This window comes from Cebidichthys violaceus, unplaced genomic scaffold, assembly GCF_023349555.1.
Source record: "Cebidichthys violaceus isolate CVI_PGR_0920_01 unplaced genomic scaffold, fCebVio1.0.p SCAF_2, whole genome shotgun sequence".
NCBI classification, from domain to species: Eukaryota; Metazoa; Chordata; class Actinopteri; order Perciformes; family Stichaeidae; genus Cebidichthys; species Cebidichthys violaceus.
In genome coordinates this window covers 13426197-13452333 of record NW_027176372.1, presented here as the reverse complement: position 1 = coordinate 13452333, position 26137 = coordinate 13426197, and the positions used below count along the sequence as shown (strand labels likewise).

The 26137-nt window shown below is 43.4% G+C and overlaps 1 protein-coding gene across 3 annotated transcripts in view; it reads right to left on the bottom strand.

The window, feature by feature from the left end:
- Window positions 1-9145: 9145 nt before the first annotated feature.
- Window positions 9146-26137, bottom strand: part of nlgn3a (neuroligin 3a) — a 117514-nt gene continuing 100522 nt past the window's right edge. For all 3 annotated transcript variants that reach the window (XM_068714524.1, XM_068714525.1, XM_068714526.1), the window contains 2 exons: window positions 20249-21038; window positions 9146-10038 (listed from right to left, as the gene is read on the bottom strand). In XM_068714524.1, coding sequence (XP_068570625.1) covers window positions 9183-10038; window positions 20249-21038 — 1646 coding nt within the window. In that variant the 3' untranslated portion in view covers window positions 9146-9182. The remainder of the gene's footprint in view (window positions 10039-20248; window positions 21039-26137) is intronic.

Below are 26137 nucleotides of genomic sequence, written 5' to 3'. Positions count from 1 at the left end.
CCCTTTCAGCCTGCACCTATAAAGACTCAGGCATCTTGGTAATAAATGTCACATCGACTTAAAATCTCCACACACAATGCTGGTTTGTTTTAAGTTAGTTAGCAGGCTAATGAAGATGTAATTGAGTATATCAGAATAGAGACACTTGTTATTATCAGACAATGAGTAAATGAAGCAGAGATATGGCCTGTGCAGTGAAGCTATCATGGCCTAGATGAGTGCAGCATGCAGAGCACGCAGTCTTCTGTCATCTGCCTGACGAGAGAACAGAGCAACGCCTCTCTCCTGAGAGATCCCCAAATGGTCCAGGCAACAACGCTCTCCCATGGAATTAGCTGGCTCAACCGCCCAACACACACACACACACACACACACACACACACACACACACACACACACACACACACACACTGAATTGTCAGATTGTGACTGGGTCTTACATAACTGAGGCCAGTCCCTGAGCCCGGATCAAGGATTCTGATCACTGCTTTGTTATTCTTGCACAATGTCATCTCTCATATGACACTACTTCAAAGTCATGTTCCCAGTTATTCATGTAAGCCATAAATACTGTAAAACCATTTCTCGGTTATTTTAATTTCATGACATAACAGTGCAGTAAACGACTGACTACAATAGTCTTGTAAAGTTAAATTTTTCAGCCATGCTTGCGGCGTGTCTCTAGGATGGCTGCCGGTCGGTTGATTGGTTGGTCGGTCCACTGTGTTTCTCAGACAGTAACATAGCAGGCACAGCAGTTTTTGACATGCTAAATTCTAATTGATATTTGTATGCTAATTTAAGAGTTTATCTTAATGATACAAAATTAGCATTTTGTGTTTATAAAGTTATCATAATCAAGCATATTGAACAGTTTTTCTGCTATGTTTACAAAAGTCCTCTGTGGATCATAAAGTGAAATAGATCTATAAGCCAATTCTCAACTCATTCAAGAGAACTTAATCACTACTCCCTCATTTTAAAGGGCAATGGAAACATATCAATGGCTTGTTTGGATTTTTGTGGTTGCTGTCAGTCTGTACCTGTAGCCCATGTAATTTCCTGTTTTGGTCTCTTACTCTCCAGACTTCATTGTATAAAACAGGAAACCAGTATAATTGCTTTCGGAGGAGTTCATTCTCAATAAATGTGACTCATCCAGCCTTCACTGGACTTCAAATGAGCCATTGCATCACTGCTGACTGGGGATTTCTTGACGGCACTTCACCCTTCCTCTTTCAACTCAGACAGGCAATTTACTCAAATTCATTACTGAGTCAAGCCAACAATACAGAGTTTATCAAAGAGCTCAAATATTGTTTATAACTACATTCTTGGATTATGGAGCCTCTGTATTTTTAAATAGTGTTCAGTTTAAGCTCTAGTTATATATTGAACACTGGTGAGAATAGGGAGGGAAATCAAGCTGTGAGAAGATGCGAACGTATGAATGGAAGTGACAGTGAACATAGCTTTTACAAATGCCATGGGCTACAGTACCTAGTGGGCAGGAATAACGTTGTTCTTTATTGTATCGTACCAAGGTAGTAAGCTGTCAGTCACACAAGGACGTCTCGGTGCGTCTTTACAGCTGTGAAAATGTTTCCAGTGTATCAGTAGTTTCAGGATAGTGAATAGAAACAAATGTGTACACTTTTTAAGATCAAAGAGTAGACTTGAGACTTGCCTTTGGTACCCAGACTAATGTTTTATAATGGCGCAAAAGATTTTTGTGGTTGAGATGATGCTTTTTTCAAATCGATTAGCTGTCATTTTTATACTACAACTAATAACATAACAGCTACTCTAAATCTGTTTTAAGGCAGAGGATGTGAAATGTATTCGTTGAACACTGAAAGCAAACAGACCTGCATTTTGAGATACTGTAAAATTAGATTCCCATCAGCAAAACTATTGCATCTTTAAAAATAAATTTGTAAAAGTTTCATGAGGTCAGACATTTATTAAACTTTGTGATTAAGTTTTAACAATATCTGGGTCTATTTGGGTTAAAAAATGACCATGCAATCATCTATTCAATTTGTCAGAAAAATTGGAGAATTCACTTCACAGGACTAACATTTAGGCATCACTGACGAGTGAATGTCTCTGCCTCTTGGGGCAAAAATAAGCTTAACTTCAAAGGATGTTTCCAGTAGTTTTCACACAAAAAAAATGGTGCCGATTTTTTAAGGGAGTAAGCTCAGATATTGATGTGAAGCTCACAGTGCATTTGATCTGAAAGATCTGTGAAAAGCCTGGTAGCCTGGATTAGCACTTAAGATCAAATTGGTGCCACTGAAAGTCATTGTAATGTGATCTAAGTGATAAGATACTTTCAGGAAGTCCTCTGGGAGTCCTCTGTAGTCTGTGCGGGAGCACCAAAGGCTGGCGAGTTCATACACGAAAGGTCCACTGACGCAACCTTCCCCTGCCACCAGTAAGCCACATCTGAGAAAGGCATTAGTGGACTGCCATCTGATGGTGAACTCCAGCTGATGCAACGAAGAGATAGCGGCTTGGGTCCGGGCTCAGCTCAGCTGGCTAGGAACGACTTTTCAAAATAGCTCAACATCTGCAAGATAATGCTGTGAATAAAGAGAGCAGTTAGTGAAGGAATGAAACACTCTCGAAGTTGTGAATCTTGCCATGAAACTTCTTCTCCAATCCCACTGGAACCTGGACTAACAGGTTGGAAAAATTTGCCGTCAAACAGCATCTTGTGGTAACAGGGTTTTCTGGACAGGAAACAAAAGATACCATGTAGATGCTTAAAATGTGCTCGTTGCCTGCTAGTTGTTACTTCTCTCACAAACACTTAGAGCGTGCAGGCTTTAGCCTCAGCAGCCTCAGTGGTATCTCCAGGCCATCCATCTTACAGAGGGCAGATCATTATGTAGTCGACAGGCAGCTTTAGGCCGGTTGCAGGTGGGACTGCTTGTACTAGATGAACTATGAGCTGCCGCTGTTCTTCACTAGACCTCCTTAAAAACCAAACCAGCCCTTTTTACTGTTGAATAGTACATTGCACTCAAGCTTGTTGTACTCTTACAATGATGCTACAGTTTGTTGCACCCAAAGCTGCAGTAAAGTTGGTGTTACTTCATCTTTTTTATTTTTTACCAACAAATCCCATTAAAAGAACAAAACACAGCAATGGATTTATCCTGCTAACAAGTGCTGTCTGTGCAGCCACAGCTTGTAGCTTATGCCTCTGTGCCACAGATCTCCATCGCCATCCAAAAACCATTAAAAACACATAAAACAGCCTCACCGTTGGGTGATAATCTAGTTTATTTTGACACAACTCTGCAGCAGCATCTTCTCTGGACAGAAGCTCCATGTTGGGCAGACTGAGCATGCAGGGGGATGTGACTCTTTGCTTTGCTAGTTTGACGAGCTGTGAGAAAAGCGCTACACTGTCTTTATTCACTGTAATTAAAGAATATGTCACCAGTCTGGCTCTTTTTTCTGTCTTTTTAATAGTTTTTGGACTGCAATGAGTTCAATGGCACAGATGCATACCCTACCTCTGGCTGTGAAGCCAGTACTTGTTAGCAGGATACATTCATTGTTGGTTTAGATCTGTTGGTGGATTTGTTTATAATAAAATAAACAATCAAATATGCCGGCCTTATCCTTTAATGCAAACGCTGTGTGATTTTTTTTGGAGGAACAGAGCACTCAAATACGAGACTTACAAAGATGCTCTCTTGGATTGCAAAACACTCTCTATAATCATTTTGTTGGATGAAATATATACAAAAACACTATTATCAGCGCCAAACTTCCTGGTCTCACGCCCAGTGAAAGTGAATGTCATGGTCTATATTCATGAGAACCACAATAAGATACAGAAAGAATAGATATTTTATTTTTGATTACTCCAGTTTGCGAGATTATAAATACATTCTATGGACACAAACATAGAAGTAACAGGGCATCTTTAGTAATCTGTACAATGACACTGAGATAACAGAGATTTATCATGATGTATTTGGGCTCAAACACCATTGGTTTTGTTGTATCAGTCCTAGTTTCTGGTGAAAAATGTGTTCGAGTATCTGGGTTTGATGCCACCAAAAAAAGCTCCAGTGCAGGTTGGCCCTTGTTATGAAATCCTGAAAATATGCCAGTGATTTGTCTATGCTCTGTGGGTACAAAAGACTCATGTCTAGAGTGTGTTTTTCACACGGAAATAATAGATTATCGATGTTTTGACAGAAAGCAGAATGATTTCCCTTTGGAGAAAAACAGGCTATTTACATTTGAACTACAAGAGTTTTGGTTCTACTTGGCTTCCCAATAAGTAATCTTAATTAGCGTCTTAGTCAGCAGAAGAGCGTAGTAACTCAACAAAATTAGACCTTAAATGATTGGAAATGAGCAGGGAGTCCACATTATTGCACTTACAAAGCAGAGGAAAAGGAAAATGGGCCAGTCGTTTCCGTGTGAGACAGAGGTAGAGCTGCTCAGATTGCATTTTGTATGGGGAAGGATAAAAAAACGAAAACTGCATGAAAGAGTAAGGAGAGAGTGAAGACGAATGAGACACAGGAAGAGAGAGCAATGAAGGTGAGTGAGAGGAAATATAGGTAACAACACGTTTGCCGCGGTAGAAATAAAATTCTCAATTTCTGCGCACACACACACACACACACACACACACACACACACACACACACTCACACACACACACACACACACACACACACACACCTGCAGCTCTCTCCCAGCGGGTGGCACTGTGTAATTTGGCACATCCATTTCCTAGACTGGGTTTGTCTTCCATGCTGTCGAGGCAGGAGGCAGTCACAAACCCCATCGGGGTATTCCAGCCAATCCCTGAATGATGTCACTTTCGAAACACACTCACTGAACTGCAAACAAATCTTGACTGTGGAAAAGTGTCTCGCTCATAACTGTCCTATTTTTCTACTTGTGGTGATTCTTGTCATAGGAGGTTTGGTCTGATTTCATCCAGCCTTCAGGTGTCTGATTGCTCAAGGAGTTCGACCCCGTTTCCTCTCACTGCGCCACACCACTGCACTTTACATGGTCTTCCCCTTTAGTCAGGCACTTTATGTGGCTCTTCACAGGGCCATGTATCCCAGACCGTGTCCCTGAGGCCACCAGGTCTAACCCTGCCAATACCCAGTGAAATCTGTCTGCTTTGACAGCATATGGGAAAATTACATGGCAAAAAACAAGTTGCCCTCTCATGACATTTCTTCCCTTTGATACTTCACTCTCAACTCCACCACTCAATTTTAGCCCTGTGCCACAGTATGTGTGTGTGAGTTGGAGCCAATGGAAACTGACCTCCCACCACGGCAGACGGATCAGAAGAGGGGACTACTTTGATTCATATTCTGTCTCAAAGGTTTGGGTCACTCGAATAGCAAAAAAAATAAAAATAAAAATAAAATAAAAGACAACATATTTTGAACAAAAGATCTTCCGGACCTTTCAGCCACATCTCATTGTCCTTACTAGCGGATGGACTTTGCTTACAATAAATAAGGAATCAATAATAAATTGAATGGCAGATGACATCTTGTTTGTGGTGCAAACAGCACAACATTTTTTTTAAATCTAAAGTCAACTGTTTTTTTGGGCCACACAACGCAGACCTATTATCATCCTTTAAGTTGATAAAGTTTACTTGCAAACTGTTGCATATTTGCACATCCAGGAGCTCTAGTCACTCACGCCAATATTGTCTGTCTGCTGTTTTGGTGTTGGTCAGTGGATAAGTGGCTTTTTTTGCTGAAAGCCTGCTGTGTCTTGAAATGAAACAATGAGAGCAGGGAAAGGAACCAAAGGTTAAAGTAAAGTTGCCAGCCATAAACCAAAACAATGCGCTAAAAGATTGTTAAATGCTCTGTAGAGCTGCAGAGATAACTATGTGTGGGTTCGTCCCCATGACACACATGAGTCATTTGAACCATTGTTAGTTAAAAAATAATGATTGCAGCAGCTTTAAAGAATTCAACGGTAACTTGTTTTTCTGAAACAATGTCCTTGTGACTCTGAATAATCCACAGACCTCACTGTGAACAGTTTTTATTAGAACTATTTTCAACCAAAGAAAAAGTACCTAAAACAGTCAGAGGAATGTGTTTTAGAAAGGATGTTTTTTTTCTGGAAATACATGACCTTTTTTTTTTCTTTTGTTAAATGTCATATTTCAATGCTGTGAGCACCACAAACAAAATTCCTTCAACTTCCATTGTACCGAGGTGGCTACTGAACAAGACACATTTCTTAAAAGCTTGACAAATTCAAAAACCAAAACTTTCTGCATGGTTAGATGTCACAACAGGTAAGTTTAAACAAATTATGTTGGTGAATCAAATCTACACATTCCAATTAGAAAGGTTCAAATCTATTTTGCAGTGAGGAGCATTTCAAAAATATTTTTGCTCATCAAAATGCCATCGATAATGTTTGTTCATACCATGCCAGAAAACAACATATTTACAGATATTTTCGCTAACAAGTTGAAGTATTTGCATGGCCTTCATGTAACCACAATCATATTATTAAATGTTTCTGTATGTGTGAGACAGCTCCAGGTAGAAACCAGCCTATTTCTTAGCGGCTGATGCTCGGCTGAAGACGGTAGCTGATTAAGAGGTGAGACCCATATAAGGCACGATGAGCAAAAACAAGATGACTCACATAGATCAGTCTCAGAGCAATTTCCCTCACATAACCCCTTCTCTCTTTCTGCGACTGGCAGGATCGGTGATGAGCTGACCAGACTGTGCTTCTCGCTCTGCTGCATCTCCAATCATTAAATACTAGGGGAAGTTGTAATGGAATACTTCATAAAAATGTTGAGGTCTATGTGCATGAGCTATCTAAGGATTGAAACACTGATCTAGGATCACTGGTCAGGTCGCATTACTGCACTTCGCTGTAGGACAGGAGACAATCTGTGTTACGCCAAGACACTTAATGAAAATTGTCAGTTTTACTTGCAGAATCAATAACTCCAGTTTTGTCCCCGAGAATAAAATATAATAGGATGCAATATGAGTACATCAAGGCAATCTTTCCACAATCTCCCATTGCTGCAGCACTACTTTGCATGAATTACAGTAAAATCTGGAGTTATGCACGCAGATAGGCCCCAAGCTGTTAGCCTGTTTTTCTCAAAGGTTTCAGCAAGTGAAGAGGAGAGAGGGAGGGGGAGGGGGAGGAGGGGAGAGAGGAAGGGGGAGGTAGAGAGGAAGTCCTGGGGGGGAGACTTGCACTTGCTGCAAGAATGTTTCTTTTTAACTCATTCAAAATGGAAATAATAAAAAGTCATAAAAGGGATGGAAAATAACTTTGATCAAGAAGATAAAAAAGTTTTGTAAAACTTTATATTATTCATTTTTTACAGTTTTAATTTGGCACATGGCACAATCAGCATGTATGCATCTGGTATACATAAATAAATATTAAATATTTTATACATAAATATACATATAGAGCTCTTACAAAGACACCTGGAGAAGTCTTGGCCTTGGATGTTTCAAATGACAACAACAATACATAGAAATTATTTGTGTTGGTGCTTTGCAGTCTGAACATTTTAATATTTTAATAGTTTTTTAAGTGGGAGCCCTATACATATATGTATGTATGCCCATATTTATATATATATTCAAAGAAATACAAGTGTGCACTGATGGAGGTTTATTCAGTGCAAACAGGCCACTGTCTGCTTTTGAAGAGGAACTCTTACAAAGTCAATGGAATCATGTCAGTTAGTTCAGTTGAATCTTTAGCTATTTTTTTTCTCTTACACGTAAAATAATATATTTATTTTGTAACCTTTAAGCAAAATTAGACATATATAACTTTGAAAATAACGAAAGTGCTATTTCGCGAAGACATACACCCAGAGACGCAGCAGAAACACTACTGGTGGTGAACGAAAATCAACAACATGAGAAAGTACTCAGCCCCCACCCCCCACCACCCCCCCAAAAAACCACATTATACAACCTACAAACAAAAAAACAGGTGCAGCGACACACACACACACACACACATACACACACACACTCTCTCTCTCTCACACTCACACACACACACACACACACACACTCACTCACTCACTCACTCGCTCGCTCGCTCGCTCGCTTGCCACTCTTGCAAGTTCCGACAATGAGTCTCTTCCTTTATCTTGGCCTCTTAACCACGCTTGCGCTGCAAGGAACGAGAAATCATCTTCACATGCACACAAACACACAGGTGCTCTAAGCAGCATGTGTACGTGCACACTTTGTGGAGATATCAGATAGCTTAACAGATAAATTGGCTGTAAAAGATGCACTTTTTTTCTTAACAAAACAATCACAGTAACATAGTATTTATCTCTGCCTTCTCATCTCCCGGCAAGAGCTGTCCCAGACAAATCATTTCTATACGAGATAAAAAAAAAAGAAAAAGATATCACCATTTGTGTGGCTGTTGTGTTGGTACGCAACAGAAAGAAAAAAATGAGTTGCTCAAAATGGGTTTAAAATCTCTACATCTGCATATCCTCTAGGTTCCCATCCTGGATTCAGTCTCTCATCTTTGAGTCATATCGGTTTCTAACACACTCCACTTGGAATAGTCTCAGGGAATAGAAATAATGACAAAAAAGAACAAGCTTTGTAAGGCATTGAAACGTAAAACAAAACAAAGAAGCAATTAAAAACATTTGCGAATATTGACGTAGAGGCCATTGTTCGAGATGTGTCCCCCGCAGGAGGAAGGGATGGGAAATAAAAAGCACTTCTCTTTGTTTTTGTTATGAATTCAAGATAAGTGTTGATATCTCCTTAGTCTGCTTAAAAAGGCTTTTAAAATGATTATTTTAGAAAAAAACACTGCAGAAAGACCCCCTCCCCCGATCAGGAGAAGGGAAGCAGTTTGATTTTGGCAGCTCTGCACAACTTGACATCCATAGAGAGCTCTCAGCAACTCTCCTCGTAGTAAAAGTCTAGTTAAATCTCTTCACGTTTTAATCCGACTCATGCCCTTCCCCGCCCCTCCCCCTCACAGCCCTCCCCCTCCCTGTGATATTTATAAAACACAATCCTCTCCTCCGTTCGTTCATCCTGCTTCTCCTCCTCCACCACCACCACCGCCGCCTCCTCCTCCCCCGCCTGCGCCGGCTGCCCCTGGCCTCCTTAAAGCTATACGCGGGTGGTTGAGTGGGAGTGCGGCAGGCCGGTGGAGTTGAAGCCGGTTGTGAAGGTGTTGTAGGGGTGCAGATTGGGCATACCCACCAGGGAATTGGGGATCATGGTGATGGTGTTGGGGGTCATGAGGGGAATGTCGTCCGGAGAGCGCCGAAGAGTGAGCGTGTAGTCGGGCAGCGAGGCCAAGCGCAGTGCCCCCTCGTTGCTGTTCCCCGCCTCGCACTCATGGTGTGTCTGGTTCATCTGCAGCGACATGATCTCCTCCTCGGGCGCGTGGTGGCCAATGTCGTTGGAGGTGGTTTGGCGTTGCGGGCTGGGCTGCCCGTGGCCGGAGTCCTGCCGCCGCTTGTCCTTGCGGTAGTAGAGGGCTGCGAAAGCCAGCACATTGAGGAACAGCAACGAGGCTCCCACAGCGATAGTGACGCTGAGCTCTGTGGAATAATCCCGCTGGTTCTCCACCACTAGCGGCCCCGTCTCCTCGTCGTCACCCCAAGAGTCTTTGTCTTCACTGTTGTAGGCCGGGGACATGGGAGGCCGCTTGGTGTTGAACGGCCAGGTTTTCCCGTTGGGCCTCTTGGTGGACAAGGTGTTCTGGGTGGTCTCCGGCGGGGGCACTTTGGTGGTGGTGGAGGTGTAGTGGAACATGTCGTGGAGGTTGTACAAGTGGGGCACTAGGTGTTTCCAGAAGGCCACTTTGGTGGCGCGGTAGTGGTCCCGCACGCGTGGCTTCAGGCCGATATGCAGGTAGAGCTGGTCCTGGGGGTTGTACTTGGACCAGGCCACCTCCTCAAAGCGGTTGGCCTTGGTGTGGATGAACTTGGTGTCTTGGGGTACTGGCTTGTTGGGATCCCTACAGAAAGAGAGAGAGATGTGAAAAAGTGTTAAATGAAATTCTGACAGTACATTTATTTATTCATGCTCCCACATTCATGTGGGAATATGAAGCGCATAAAAATACTCAAAACAAAATATAACAGTATCCGTCACAGCTTACATTTTTGGTGAGAAAGGGGTTCAGCCACCACTGGAGAATTTATTGATCATGCTTGGCGAAAGCACAAAACCCACAACAGCAACTAACAGGCTGCAGGTAATAATCGATCAAGGTGTGTATGGTACACTTACTGTCGCTGCATCAACAGACACTGATTTCAATTAATTTCCCCAATTTACTAACATTTTTGTTTGTACCACAAGATCTCCATACAGCCTGACCCCATCCTCTTTCAGCGACCTCTGCGTGGGCATAAAGTGTCTCGATGTCTGTCTCATCCTCCCCTATCCTCTCACCCCAGATGTTGTTCTAAATTCAGTTCTGATGCAGCCCACCCACAAAAACCAGGGCAGAGGCTTTTAAAGTAAACACATATGAATAAGTCAGCAGGCTTTAGGGCTCGTGTCAGGAGGCATCTTGTTGTTGATAATCCAACGCTGGTGGAGCCCCTCTGCTAATTGCTTAGGGAAGGCAGCACAGTGTGCATTGGCATCCAGTGTACTGATGTAAAGTGGACCATATTAATCAAGACACTAAGAGGGAACTGCAGAGGAGCGTGTGTGTGCTTGCATATGAGGATGTTTGTGTATGTGTGAGACTGAAAGCGAGAAACAAAAGGGATGTGTGAGAGTGTGTGAGACTGAGCAAGAGAGAGCGAGAGAAAGAGAGACAGAGAGAGAGAGAGAGAGAGAGAGAGAGAGAGAGAGAGAGAGAGAGAGAGAGAGAGAGAGAGAGAGAGAGAGAAAGCAAGAGATATTTTCTGGATGCAGTACTACTTTTGATCTACAGAGTTCACTGTTCCACTTTTCAGTTCTTTGACACATTGCTCCAACACCGGATGGCCAACCATTTCAATTACAGTGAAGCTATTGATTTATTGAATGAATTAACATATAGCAGGGCCCCACAATCACACGACTCCATGTTGCCTTGTTGCCATACAATGTCGGGAGTGGGAGTTCTGCGACTCATTGCTATAGCCTTTGGTACTGAGGAAATTACTTTCTGCAAAAGAAACAGAAGAATAGTGCTGCGGCCTTGAAAACACAAGAATTTATGTTGGAACCGAGAAGTTAAGACTGTATTGTTGCAAGGAGGAAAGGATCTTTGCAACATTTCTCTAAATGTCATGAAATATCCCTTTGTGGGTCTGATTGCGATGTCAGTGGCAAGCAAAGTTCAAATTCAATTCGGGGTTTAGGGATATGGCGCCTACAGTGTTTTTTTGGCACGGGCTGAAAAACCTCTAAACACAGCCAAGAGAATTAAAAGCCATGCCAGAAGAATTCACCCTCCATCCTCTCTCCTGTTCGTTCCTCTGCTGTCATTTTTTCTTTTCCAGGTCAGTGCTTCAGAGAGAGAGAGAGAGAGAGAGAGAGAGAGAGAGAGAGGAAGAGAGAGAGAGAGGAGAGAGAAAGAGAGAGAGAGAGAGAGAGAGAGAGAGAGAGAGAGAGAGAGAGAGAGAGAGAGAAAATAGGTAAAACAAATTGAGATGGCTGGAGCTGAATCCCTGGACCTGGGCCGGTGTCAGCAGAGCAGCCCGTAAATAACCTCTTTTATTAGGCCCGTAATGATCCCCAATGAATATTGACAGCCAGGCTATGATGACTTTGTAGCTGAATATCAGTAATTAAGTTTCAAAGGAGTGGGTGGTGGAGGTAAGGTCATATTGATCTCCCCATGTGCAACATGCCAGAGAACAGGACGTCAATGGAGCAGCCTGAGACGTGGTTGTCTGCAGCCTGCGTGCTTCATGAATTTTCACAAGGGTCTTGTGCATGCTGTCACACACACACACACACACACACACACACACACACACACACACACACACACACACACACACACACACACACACACACACACAATGCAAATGTTCTCCCCCTCTCTTTTTGTCACACAAGTATACATACACGCACATGACCACAATGATGGGGGTCAGAGCAATCTCAGTTAATGGGAATTCTGGGCATTTCCATAACACTGCAAATGCTCTCTTTTCATGAGGGTCTATTTGCCCAATTGTTACAGCAAAAATATTGAAAAGGTACATGGATGGATCTCACAAAACAATCAGTGTGTGCAGGGAGCAAAGGAGCGGTGGTGTGGAGGAGTTAGAAAAGCTCTTTGGTGGCTGGCTGGTTCAGAGCAAGTGAAGATGAATAATTTAGGGAACACAAAGAAATCAATGTGGCATCTTTAGTTAATTTGATTTGCCGCATTAGAGAACAACTGGCTGCCTTATCTAATTACACACACATATGCTTGGGTAATTGTTGCAAAGTCAATAGTAAACAGGCTACATTCCTTTGAACAATTTCTACCACCGCTGCTCAACTCTGGGCTGCATGCTGGCTTTGAAGTCCTGCCCTGAGCTGTAGAGAGAGAGTGATCTGAGCTCGGTCTCTGCTGCTCAATGTGGTGAGGGATACCAGGTTACCCTGCTGCATTTGTACTGAGGCTTACTGGGCGCTGTGTGATGCACTGTAGTCAGATCCACTTTATAATGGTTCCTGAGTGCTGCGCTGCTGTGTTTTCCATCTGAATGTGGAGAAACGGCGATGTAATCATTGCTGACGTTTTCTGTAGGTGGTGAAAATTTTAGGTGGTTCAGATTTTAACTGTTCAATATAATCCAATACAATGGTTCTATGATGAATAATGCCAGAGTGAAGCTGATGATCTAGAAACCTTACAGACATCTCACAGGTCTTAATTTGTCTCTCCGTTTTATGCATATGAGGACAAAATAACATGAAAAACGTTCTACATAATTAAGAACAAAACAACAGCAAAGCCCACAGACTTTCTTTGCAACAGTCACAATGTGACGCACGATAAATTAGAAGCTGCATAAGATATTATTGTGTTCACGCTTTGTAGATAATAAGTAAATAAATAAGGAAAGGTTGAAGCTGTGATACCTAAACTGTGCAGAGTGTCATAATCTCTACAGTGAGCTCCATGGTCGTGTGAACAGCAACGTTTTGTTTGGGCTCTGTGCTCTTGTTACTTTCAAACGTTCTGACTATGACGTCAACTGGTCGCAGTTGAATACTCAGACAGAATAGAATTAAATAGGCCGGAAAGATAAGCTCGGCGATAAGATATCAACAGTCTGCTGATCTTGATGGGCTGAAGACTTTTAGAAGTCACTGCACAGTAAAGAGTTTTTGATGGAGATAAAAAAAAAATGAAAACACTTATTGAACATTATCTTAAGCTGCAAGCTGAAAAGAAGAGGTGTGTCAAGGGTACAATTACAAAATAAAAAGCTGCATTTGCGTTGCCTGTTCGTTTGATGTGCCTGAATAGCCTCAAATTACAGCTGCCATTCGAACCTGCTGGTCATAATTTCACGTTCAAATATTTCAACCGGGATAAAATGCTGAACACTGCGTCGCTGTCAAAGCACTTCCCCGAGCTCGCTGTATGTGTTCAGCTCTGTAGCAAACGCCTCGCTGAGACTTGTATGAACAGCCCTAGCATTATGTGATGTTTGTGGTCCTGTTGGGCTCTCAGAGCTCCCCTGCATTAGCTGATAGCCTGCCTCCTGTTAGACCTCCCACTTAATCTGGATGGTCATTGGAGCTATGGCTGGACTCCCAGGCAGAGGAGAGGGATTATTACACCCATAAAAGCAGGCGTTTTAATGGCCTTTCAGATTTCCTCTGATGTGTTCATATGACTGCGGTACTATAAACCATCGCCTTCATCTCCTCCTCAGTCCCCCTCCCCCCCCCCCCTCTGATGACCTGCTGACCCCTGCTAACCTTGGCCTGCCATGCGTGTTTAAGTGCCCCCATGTGTTTGTATCTGTGATTGACGGAGTTTGTGTGTGTGTGCTCTTCATTGTGTGTGTGCGCGCGCTTCATCTCCTGTCTGTCAGCTTGTGTACCTGTGTGTGTGTTTGTATTTGTGACGCATCATGGTTTGATGACCTCTGGGGCCACACAAGCGCTGCACTTGAACACAAGACATGTCACATTTCACAAAACAGTACAACGTTGTGCAGTGGTGATGACGAGCCTCTCCAGGCTGATATGAGGAAAAAAAGGCTTCTGTAAGTGTTATACTGCTCTTCTATAGGATGCTGCCGCACCTGGATGACAGACACGACTCCCAGCTCTACCCACACGTGTGGCAGAACGGGGGCCTGAGCTCATTACCTATTCTAAGCCCTATCTTCACGCACTGATGTATAAGGTAGATAAGGGGGAAGAATGAATATCATTTTCTTTCTTTTTTCATTTCCCATGTACCTCCTTCCCCTTCTCATCCTGATGTAATTTGAAGCGCTTGAATGATCATAGACCTAGCCATCACCAAATCTGAAAAGACACGTTTAGGTGCCCTAAGGCAAAAGACAAGAATCTATTTTCACTACACTCAGGGTCTCTGAATTTGCAGCTGAGTATAGCTCCCAATATAAAACAAGGAAAACGCATTAATTCAGTGGCACTGATGCTCATTTTGCGTAGCTGCTAAAATATTCAAAGTTGAAGTCTGTTTTTTTTTTTAAGTTATTGTTGTTACTGTTGTGAAACAAATTAATCCCCTGAAGTTGTTTATCATCTTAACAGGTAACACAAAGTAAGCAGCTAATTGTAATTTTGAACTCCAAAAGAAGGTTCCCAACACCTCTCGCTGCATTCGGTGTAAATTTTTAATAAATACACTCTTTGTAATTCTCTTTGTAGACTTGGTCTCGGCTCGGTGTAGGGGGCAACTTCAGCACTGAGCGGGCAAATTATCAGGCTGTGCTCTTTTACCCTTCATGTGGTTGCACGCTGGGGCAGAGGGCTGAGTGATGCGTGGTTCATATTTAATGGCAGCCTCCGGTTCAGCAGGCTAAGTGATGCAGGGCGAGGCGCTGTGACTTTGGGGCGTGCAGAAGTGTTGGAGGACACAGCTCTCGGACCACTCCTTATTATGGATGCTATTGATTTGTTTGATTAGATGAGTGGCAGCCACCAAAACACCTCCCACACCGTCCTTGCATCCCCATTCTCTCTCTTTAAAACAATTAGCAGCGTTCTATCTCTATCTTCTAATGTTTTGAGCATTTCACTTACATTTAGGATAGATCCCCATTTTAATCTGACAACAACATACACATGCAGATCTACTTCCTTTTCTCCTCCTCCCCTGCCGCCCTACTCTCATTACATGCAGCTCACAGCATGGACACCGATCAATGGCAACCAGGCCCCTTAACAAGCCACACCACTTCCTTACCTTCTCTAATGCAAATCAGGGTATTGGCTACAAATCTCCTATCAAGTGAGTGCCTATTTAATGGAGTAGCTAGGTGGCTGTGCTGTTCCACAATGCCGAGCATTCACAGACTCCTGGTACAGGTTGAGTTGGTCCTAACGAAGGAAGCTGAAGGGAACAGGGGATAATCTGGAGAAAGGACAAGGAGGGGGATCAGGGATGAGTGATGTAACTGCTAGACAGCTGGGGTAAAAAAAAAAAGAGTGCGTGAATGAGGTCAAACGGGAAAAACAGTTGATGTATGCATTGTTAACCCGACAGAGGAGGGGTGTCTGATTGACAAGCGGGAGGAGAACAAAAAAACATCAACTAGCAGTGTTGTAAATCAAAGAGCTGGCTGTTTAACTGCACTGCAGACACACTGTAGTTACTTCTATCTACATTTGTTTGGTCGACAGCCGTTGTCACAAAAGACAAAGCAATCAATACTGCATATCTTAGCTCATGTTGTAAATGTAAAACATGAGTAGACTTTCTTTTGTGTAGATTAATGAAAGAGAGGGGGATGGAGGAGAATGAGGAAAAATATTCAACACATGACAGCGCTCTGCTCTTTAACTATCTAGCAAGGCCCTGCGCAGCATGTGGCACAGCTCACACACAGAATAGAGGAAATGAGCACCAGCCAGCAGGAAAAAAAATAAGTAGTGGGAAGATGGACCAACATATTTACAGCACTAATGATATATAATGATTGATCTTTTCTGGGGCTTTCATCACTTTGTCTTTTTTGAAGTGTTCTGCCAGTGTTTTTGTGTATAGTCGCGCTGCTGTGCTTGCATTTGTGTTCCAGAAGGTGTGGAAGTCGCAGTATGTGGACTTGCTGCAAAACTTTTGGAGAAACTGTTCAGAAGAAGTTGTTGTGGCAATAAAGCGCAGGCAATTTTTGCCTGTCAATAGTAAAACAAATGTTACAGCCAGAAAAATAACTCTGAGCTGAGTAAATCCCCGGCTTCTGAAACATCCCGAACTCTCATAGTGTAAACACACACTCTCACAATCACACTCAGACACACACTAAGAAGATTTGACAGCATGCACTCTCTGTATGCTTTTATGCTTCACTGACACTGATGGAGGAAAAAAAAAAAGCACATGGGCAGGGATTTGCCCTGTAAAGATGACACATGAGAGCCAGGGACAGGAAGAGCTTTGGGGGCAACGCTGCTATGATATACACTGTTGACATGCAGTCCAAGTGTCTCAACATCATGTCACACATGTTTCTACAGCCGATTTAGAGAGGGGGCAGGAAGTGCAATCTGGGTCAGTTCATTACGAACATCTGGAAGGGGAGCGAGAGCTGCTTTACAGATATAGGGAAGTGGTTGTTGGACGGTCTGCGAAGGCAAGGGAATTCAACTGTGTCTTAATTAAAAGGATGTCCTCTCGAGCCAGACTGGGTTGGGTGGTGTTGGGGGAGAGATCTATATCCCCTAGTGTGGTCTAAATGAGGAGGATGAACTTCAGAATCTATGAGAAATATCTCACATCCTCAACCCCCACTCCCCCACTCCCCGCCCCCGAGGCGTTGATGGTAGATTCCTATACTTGGGCTTGGGTAAAATGACCCTTTGGAGCAGCATGGCTGGGTTTTCTATTATCCTGGAATCTAATCCCAGTCTCTTTACCATCTGAGTGCCTAATTGTGGTCTGCATGTAATCCCCCAGTCTGGAATTATGCCAAGGCGACACACCATAGTATAGATACCAGCCTTTACATGATGAGGTCTAGAAACACTTTACTCTCCCACAACTCTGTTTCTATTGTCTCAAAAAATCTGTGACGTGGAAATCAAATAACTGACATAGGCTACATCCACAATACTATGTTTCCATTTTAAAACATATCTTTTGCTTCGTTTCCACTGAGTGTCCACACTACTATGGAGTTATAGAGCACCGAAAACTAAGGAGTTGTGTGGACATGTGTAACGCAAGTAGCGCTTGCTACTTGATTGAGTCTTAGCAGTCACGACGTGTTCTTCCTTGATTCGTCACTCGCTTATCACATAACCCTTTTCTGGAAGAAAACCAAAAACAATAGCCTTGATCGACTACCAGTGGTTAATTCAACATAGATAACGGATTATAGGCATTGCTGACCTTGTTGTCTATATTAGCAGCTGTTGTGCAGTTAAAGTCTGCATTTTATAATTTTCCTACTGCCGACATGTGGAGGAAACAAACTGTCATTGGAGCGACTAGCGAGCGGCATGTCCAGGCCTTTTATTATTAAAGAGTACTCTAATACTATGTTGTATTTTCTGTAAATCTACTTCCTGTTTACACCGGCACCAGCATGCCCAGTGTGATATGTGATATTCATTTTCAGGCGTCCTAGGACAGATCATTTAGAAAATGAATCTGAAACGCCTGTGTGGACGGAGATTGTTTTTGTTTTAAAACCCCGGTTTTATAACAAAAATTTAAAAATTCAAAAATTGAATAATAACTTAATGAATAACTAACATAATAGTGTGAATGTAGTCATAGGGTCAGGAGTGAAAGTGCTTTGTTTTTTTACTTTCGCTGCTTGCCAGGTTGAAGGCCAAGCCAGGGTTTGCGAAAAGGTTTCTCCTCACAGCATTGTGTTGAGTCTGAATGGTTGTGGGTAAGACAGGCAGGCTGTCTGTCATCATCCATTAGTATAAATTTCACTGACGTTGCAAGATCCAAGTTGAGAGTGGTTCAGTACATAAGCACCGTGCATTGTTACCTTGAGGCCTCAATGCTTCTCATTAAAATTAAACACGCTCTTCTTTTAACAGCAGACAATATTCTTGAAAGGACAAGTAAGAAATCTGTATGTACAAATTGCAGCCTTGTATGTGTTGACACAAGATAGTTGCCTGGCAGGCAGAGGAGACAGCTGTTTAGTCCCAGCATCACTGACGGACCTCAGTGCTTTCCTTAAGGGGCCGACATCAGTCCATCTGCACTAGTCTGCCATTAGCAGTTCAAGGAACTAGCAGAGCCGGCGGCACGGGGCTCAGCCTATCAGACAGATGTAAATGCCACCTGATTGAACAGCAGATGATATAGAGACAGATAAAAAACAGAACAAGATTTCAGACTGCCTCCCATTCAGGATGGGATCAATAACTCTCTGGTAACGGGGAATGTCAAATTAAATTTCCGTTGTAAGAAATGATTTCTAGTAGTCATCCAAAATGGCCAGGCTTTGTGATGGGTGGGGTAGAAATTGAGCATTGTGGGGAGTGGGACTCACCCTGGGCACGGGTGATCGACTGGGTCCACGCTGAGGGAATCGATACCACTGAGGGCAAGAGTTTGATATGTCTCCCTGATAAGTCTCTGTGTCTTTTGAGCCTTGGTGTAATAGAGCATAGATAGTATTTCCAGCCAAATACACACACAAGCACACACATGCACACAGAAGGATACAGAAAGGCAGGCAGCCATGCACACATACTCAACCCAAACAGGCAGCCAAGCACAAATAGCACACACTCTGGAGGAACATTTTATCTTCCTCAGATTCAATATGTCTCAGGTTTTCAGACTAGGACCCAGGAAGTCCAGGCAAAAAACATCTCTGAAAAAATATATGTTGAAAAATGCCTTTTCTGTCCTATACTATCCATTGTAGACCTTCCTTTTTCCTGCAGCTTCTTTTCTGTCGCACAGACGTTCTTTAATAGGACTGAGATAGAATTTCTCTGTTTCTATTTATAACAAGTTTGTAATTGTGTGATCACTGGTTTTACTAAATTGCAAGTAATGTTGTTAAAAGTAATTTAAAAGACAAACTATGTGTGAATATGTTTTGTTACAACTATTATTAGACCCAAGATAAAAATAAAAACGTGTTTGATCTAAATTGGTGTTGGAGATGGATAGTGATAACAGGTCTTAAATTGGTATTGATTGGTTCCTGATTGCTCAGATTCATAATACTGTAATGATCCTTCAGCAGTCAGTATGGCTAACAGTATTTGAATGTCATTCATTCATTCGACATTTTCAGTTAGACCACCGTTAAATTAATTTTTCCTGGCATATAGCCATCTGCTAATGACAATGGTCTTTTGCATTGCGGAACTCCATCATGGCTGTGTTAACATCGTGAGGACTGTAAAGCAGACAGATTAAAATGTCACGAAGAGTGGGCTAAATGTAGTGTGGGTAACATACATACATAGGCGATCCAATGGACTGCAGCTCCACCATCACTGCAGCCAGCCCACTACCCCTGATTCAATAAATATATACCTGTTTTGGAGGTCTAGTTGCTGGTTAATGTTGGTGAGAGGCTTAAATAAGTACAGCTGTCCACCTTAAAGGTCATCCCACCTTAAGTGAGCCTGGGCAGAAGTCATTGGCCTCGGACTTGAGGAGCATTTATTCACCGACAATTAAACTGTACCCAATGCACTGCTATGTTCACAGCTATAACACTACTGATACGCACGGTCACACAAATGTTCTCTTTCTCTCTCTTTGCCCACCACATACTCGCTGATATTACGCCGCTAACCCTGCTCGTTAACCCCGCTACATTGATCCAGATTGATGGATCGTTACATCCTCAGTACCAGCCATCGATCTCACAATTTCTTCCTCCTCCCGATGGACTATTAAAAGTATACCATGATCACATTAAACGCAAATAAAAGGCACACTGAACACTGGTGCGTTGAGTTATACATTTGAATCCTATTAAAATTAAGGAGGTTTATTGATAAGATTACCAATAAGTGTTGATACAGATAAGCAGTATCGGTATCAATACCAGTTGGGATAACTAATGAAAAAAATTACTCACCCAGTCTTGGCAAAGTTGGTCCAATAGGTCATGACCACAGCACTGAGCATGACATCATTCTTCGAGAAATTACAGGGGAAAAGGTCAGTGGGACCAATCATAGGAATTCCGAAAACATAGGGCACCTCGTCCCCGTGGGCAGCGTCTGACCAGGCTGGCTTCATCAGGCTCTGGCAGTGGTGGTAAAAGGCGTAGAAGTAGGTGGGTGAGCCGTAGCGAGCGTGGAGATCAGCGGTCACCACCGAAGGCTCCACCCACTGGTGGTCGGTGAACAGAGCTACCAGCGTCTTGCGCCTGGTCTCTGGATTGTCTCTGTCTGCCCAGTCGGTATACATGAACTTAATGGTCTCCCTCAACGTGTCCTTGCCCTCCGGGTACCCGTACAGACTGTCCACAAAGTCTGACACTGAGAAGTCAAAATCATTTCCAGACACGCCATCCTCTGAATCCACCACGTTCTCCACAAACCGCAGCCCTTCGCCCTGGTTGACCCCCAGCATGATGTCGTAGTTGAGGAACTCGCCCTGCTCCATCAGGATCTCGGGGTCGTCAGGGATAACATCTCCATCGATTACAGGTCCAAAGGCCACGTGGTACCTCGCTGGTTGAATGTCCTGCTCCACCAGCTCCCTGGAGCTCTTCTTCCTCAGACAGTCCACCATGTCTAAGGTGTCCAGGACATTACAGCCCACCTTTTCCGCCAGGAGACGTGTATACTTGACCGGCTGGTAGTTCACTGCCCAGCTGGAGAGGGCTGACCCGCTCTGAATGATGGCTCTGTGGAACAGACCTGCACAAGGACACAGGAAGAAGAGACAGGATGATGTTCAATGTGTCACTACTACGGAGGATAATTCAGTTATGTGCTATACTACATGATTGTTAATTTTGTTGCTGCCATGATCAAAAGGGGTCTGTCAGCTACACAGTTGATAAGAATAACAGAGGCCAGACAGAACAAGTCCTTGTTGCCACACAGAACAATAATGGAATCATGGCTGTGATAATGAATGTGCAGATGGCCTGGTCTCTCTGACAGCTCGCAGACAGAGAAGGGAATCAGTACTCTGTCTGTCATCTTCCCTTCTTCCATCCATCTCTATATGTTCTCTCGATATTAATCCCTGTATGTTTGTCAGGAGCAGATGCTGCCAATATGGCTCGATGGGTTTTGTTGCAAATAGAGGATGGACTATACAATAAAAAATCAAGTCATTCCTTGTATGAAATGCAGAAATGCAGTAAGAGTCCAATTTAAGAGTTCTTAAATATATAAACTCTGCACTCATGCCAGCCCCCCTGTTAATGTACTTTTCAAGGTAGCTTGAATTGGATGAACCTCAAACACTGCAATTATAGACACAGATGCTCCCTTTTGCAGTCATTACATACACACACAGTACCTCTGCATCAGTTATGCCTCGCGCAAGTTAAAAGTCATTTTTACCTGAAAGATCACTAAATTCTACAGTTTGTGGGTGGATTGCTATAAATAAAACTAGACTCCTACTCCCTACATATGCAAAAGGAATGGAGCTGCACACATTCACCCGGCAATACAATGCAACATAGTGGCACACGATGAAAGAAGCTGAGCAGAATAACCACAGTTTCCTGCTTCTGATATACATAAATAGACTTATGTTGCACTAAGAGTCAACAGACCATCCATTATGTGAACCTACATAGGAGCTTGTTGTTTGTGCGTGGGTGGGCTTTAAACAGGGGTGGAGGGGGTTCAGAGACGAAGGCAAACTAATCTACTAATCAAATTAAATTACATTTTAGTCGCAGTGCAGTATGAAGGAAATCTTCAATGACTTTTCACCACAAGGAACAGATCCCTAACAACAAACATAATTTCCTTAGAAATAATTGAATTGCTTCCCCTTTGAAAAACATTCCTCCTTCCTCCTTACAGACAGTAGAGTGAAGGTGACATGGCATCCTCTCTGTCTCGGGGCCCTCCCCCACATCGTCGGCGATGCCTCGCAGTCTCTGTTTGACAGCCCCACTCATCCGTCCTCCCGATAGGGTTTTCAAAATCATGAGTGCTGTTTTACCAATCTCAAAGAAAATCAGAGACCACTTCACCATGCCGCTTTATTGCTCATGGCGGTTTCACTGCCAGAGTCATGGAATACCACTGAACTCATGATATTGAAAGCCACAGCAGATGAAATGCTCCAGAAATGGCACGCATACATTTACAAAAAAAAGAGAAAAAGTCAATAGAAGATCACACATTTAAGCCACAAAGACTAGCAGAGAAATATACAGGCACGCAGACTCGGTTTGTGATATTTCAGCATCAGTGTGGGTGGCTGTGTTGAAGTCTTTGTGTTTATGAGGTAAACAGCAGACTTAAGTGCCAGATATATCACTTTGGTAGTCTTAATCAGAGGCGGCGGGGGGCTTATTTCTTCTTGGCGAAGATGAAGCGTTTATTTACAGAGCTATTTACATTTATTTGTTCGCAAGTAGTAAGTAGAATTAATGTGTCTGGGTGAGTGAACTGTGAAATGTTTCTGTGGTGAGTGTGTTTACTGGTATAAGCCACAATTTGTGTATTTGAACAATGAGTTTGGGTCTGAATGCGGCAGCTGTTGGCAGTGAAGATTTCACAACATGTCCTAATATAAGCTTTTGATTTAACCGCAATGAAAGAAATGTCTGTTTTTGTGTTTCTGCATCTTTCTACTTGGAAGATCTTTCTGTGGCCTTGCCAGGACGCTGACCTTCGAGATGTCCTGTGGTTGTGCGTCTCTGCAGGACGGTGGCCTGTGCCGTGTCCCAGGGAGCAGAAACAGATGTTGAGGGTTTCACCCACTTGAAAGCATTAGAGGGGCAGCCGCGAGATGAAAGATGGCCGCTCGGCGGCAGAGAGGGGGGCTGGGGCTTAATCCTGCAATCCCTCCCCTCTCCTCCTCCTCTCCCCTCCCCTCGCTCTTTAGTGGTATTGCCTCGCTTCACATCTCAACTCAAGATTGCGCTGTGCAAACAGAGCCAGTCATGGTGCAGGGAGTCCATCCAGAATCCCAATGCCGACAGACAGGCCAGAGCCACTTTCTAAATGTCTTTGATCAGAAAGTTGCTCTAGGAAAACGTTTGCCAGCAGAGCAGCTCCTGTGATTGGCAAGGCGATTTTGACAGACATACGCGTCTCAAATCCCTTTGCCGTAATTGAGGAAAGCGGCTTGAATGCAACTGACCTCGGTCCGGTGTCTGTCTGAACCCAAAGACGGCCGACTGCTGAGGAGGCTGCCGTCAGGTTGACAACGTTGGATTTATCTCCCGCTTTGGTTGATGAAAGGGAGGACGAATGACTGAGGCTTTACTATTGTTTGTCGAGAAACATATAAATCCAGTGCACATGAGCTGTCACCGCACTGATAAATATGCATTAGAGCTGTGTGTGATGAGCCCCACTGTGGTAGGAAGCTCACGGGGGAAGGTCAGGGAGAGAGGAGAGAGGAGAGAAGAGCGCAGGCTCTCTCACCCACTGAGGGAATCCACTAATTATCCACACTGGGAGGTGTACATGTGTGTCTGTGAGTGCACGTGTGTGCATGCACGTGTATTTATGCTGACGTTGATCGATAAGACACGGAGATGATGAATGGACCGACAGACAACAGGCATCATCATGATTGGGGTTAACCGTTTGGGACATTGTTTTGTATTCCGTATCTACTCACTCCCCGAAAAAAATTAAACAGAAAGGGCATGACGCAACATGTGTGTCACATTCATATCTTGCATGTTTCACTCTGTAAAAGCAACAGATAGCCCCCTATCATTATCTGCCTGTGTTTGACATGCGAGAACCAGACACCCAAACTGCGAGCAGATCCATCAAACCATAGTGTTGCTGGCAGATTGAGGTCACGCTGAATTATGAGCGGAGCTCCGAGGTAATCACTCATTGGATCCTTGCTAAAATGCTGTCGCGTTGCTCCGCAGCCGCCTCCGCGCTGCGGTTTGCCGACCTCGACCGCGCTGCCCTCTCACCAGACACCCGTTAAATGGGCATGCAGTTCAGGCCCTGGATTGGCCGAGTTGCCTGCGGAGATAATTCACAGCTGATAGGGGAAAGAAAAAAAAGCTTGACCTTGAGGGTATGACGACCACCGTATAGGTTAGAGAGCCACAATCCACACAAACACACTCACGCTCAAACAAACACAAGTTTAGGCCATGTTTTGACAACAGCAATATGGATGAATTGCTGATACAAACAAGCTAATGCCGCACCAGTGGAGAGAGAGTAACATGACGTGGCTGGATCACTGCTAATGTATTATGTGGCAACTATGGGCATGTGTGAGTGTTCAGTCCGTGTTAATGGACAAGGATGTTCTGTTGGTGATGATGCCAGTAAGCGCCGTAAATGACTGTACTTTGTAATCTGGAACAGCTGGCAAAAATCACCGAGGCATCAGCGGTGAGTTTTATCAGTCTGGCCCGGAAATAAATGTGACTGTAAAATACATGCTTCAAAAACCCTACTACAACCTCAACAATGTCATTCACATGAAAAAAACTAAAAACAAAACTACTTAACAAAGATGTCTATCAGATGACCTTGAAAGCTTGGATCGGTCAAGGTTAATTTTATAGGTCAGTGATTCATTTTCTTAACAGCATTCCACATGACTTTAAGAGGTAACGGGATAGAAAGTATGCAAAGCAGCAAAATCTTATCGGAATTCTTCTCAGACACATAAAAGCCATCGCAAGAGAGAAATAACGTGGCCACAGGGACATGTCTTTCTCTTTTTTCCCCCTTACAACTCCTACTAGATCTTGTACATGCCTTTTACTCGCCTTTCAATCCTTCCTCTGCTCTGTTTTTCTGTCTCTCTCCATCTCACTCTCCGTGTCTCTTTTTCTGAGGGACCATGCTGAGTCCCTCCCTGCTGATTATTAGACATAAGCTCGCATTCAGCGGAGCCTGAATCCTCTGAGCCATCTTACCTCCACCATCACTTCACTGTAAGCAAATCTCCACAGACCCGTGGACTGTGCAGAGCTCCCTCTGTTGCAAACATTTCTCTCCGTCTACAGTCAAACTAGGCTAGCACTCAGTTGGACACACTCAATAAATGTTGCTCTGCCTCTGTTGCTTCATTTCACTCTTCTTTATTATCTCTTTGTGAGTGCTGTTTTTCCCATTCTTTCTTAACTGAATCCACAGTGTTTTTTATCTAAATGATAAATATATATATGAAGTACTTTAATCCCACCTGGAATATTTAAAGCCAGCTGGGAGATGAACACTTATTAATTTAGCCTAATTATACATCCTTGGCCACTTGCAGTCTCATAACACAGGGTTAAAGCTGCTGTCTCCATGACTACAGCCTACAGTACCACAGGCTGCATCCACTTAAACACAAGTGCCTCTGGTGTGATCATGCATTAGTCCATGGATAATTTCACATTGGTCTGGCAGCCCTGAAACAACACCTACATTGTTTTTCTGTTTCATAAAAATGTACGCCCAACATCGAACTTGTCGACTTCAAAACCAACGAACGCGCAGATGGAATCAGGAAAAGGGCAATGCTCTGCTTTCTGAGACAGTAGTGCCTTTGAATACACTTCCTGGATTCCCTCGGGCTACAGGCATATACTGTAAATTAAAGCACAAAAGAATCCAGGCAGTGTGTGTGTGTGTGTGTGTGTGTGTGTGTGTGTGTGTTGAGCTTTAATCCGAGCAAGGCTGTTATTTGCTGTACTTGTTTGCTTAAACGTTAAAAATGAAAAATGACATAAAGCGGCCCAAATAGGACTCATTACTTGTGATTCATCGTGTGCAGGATTTGTTGTCTTGCTCTTTTATGACTGTTCTTGTTACCTGGCTTCACATGTTTCCTCTGAACCAGT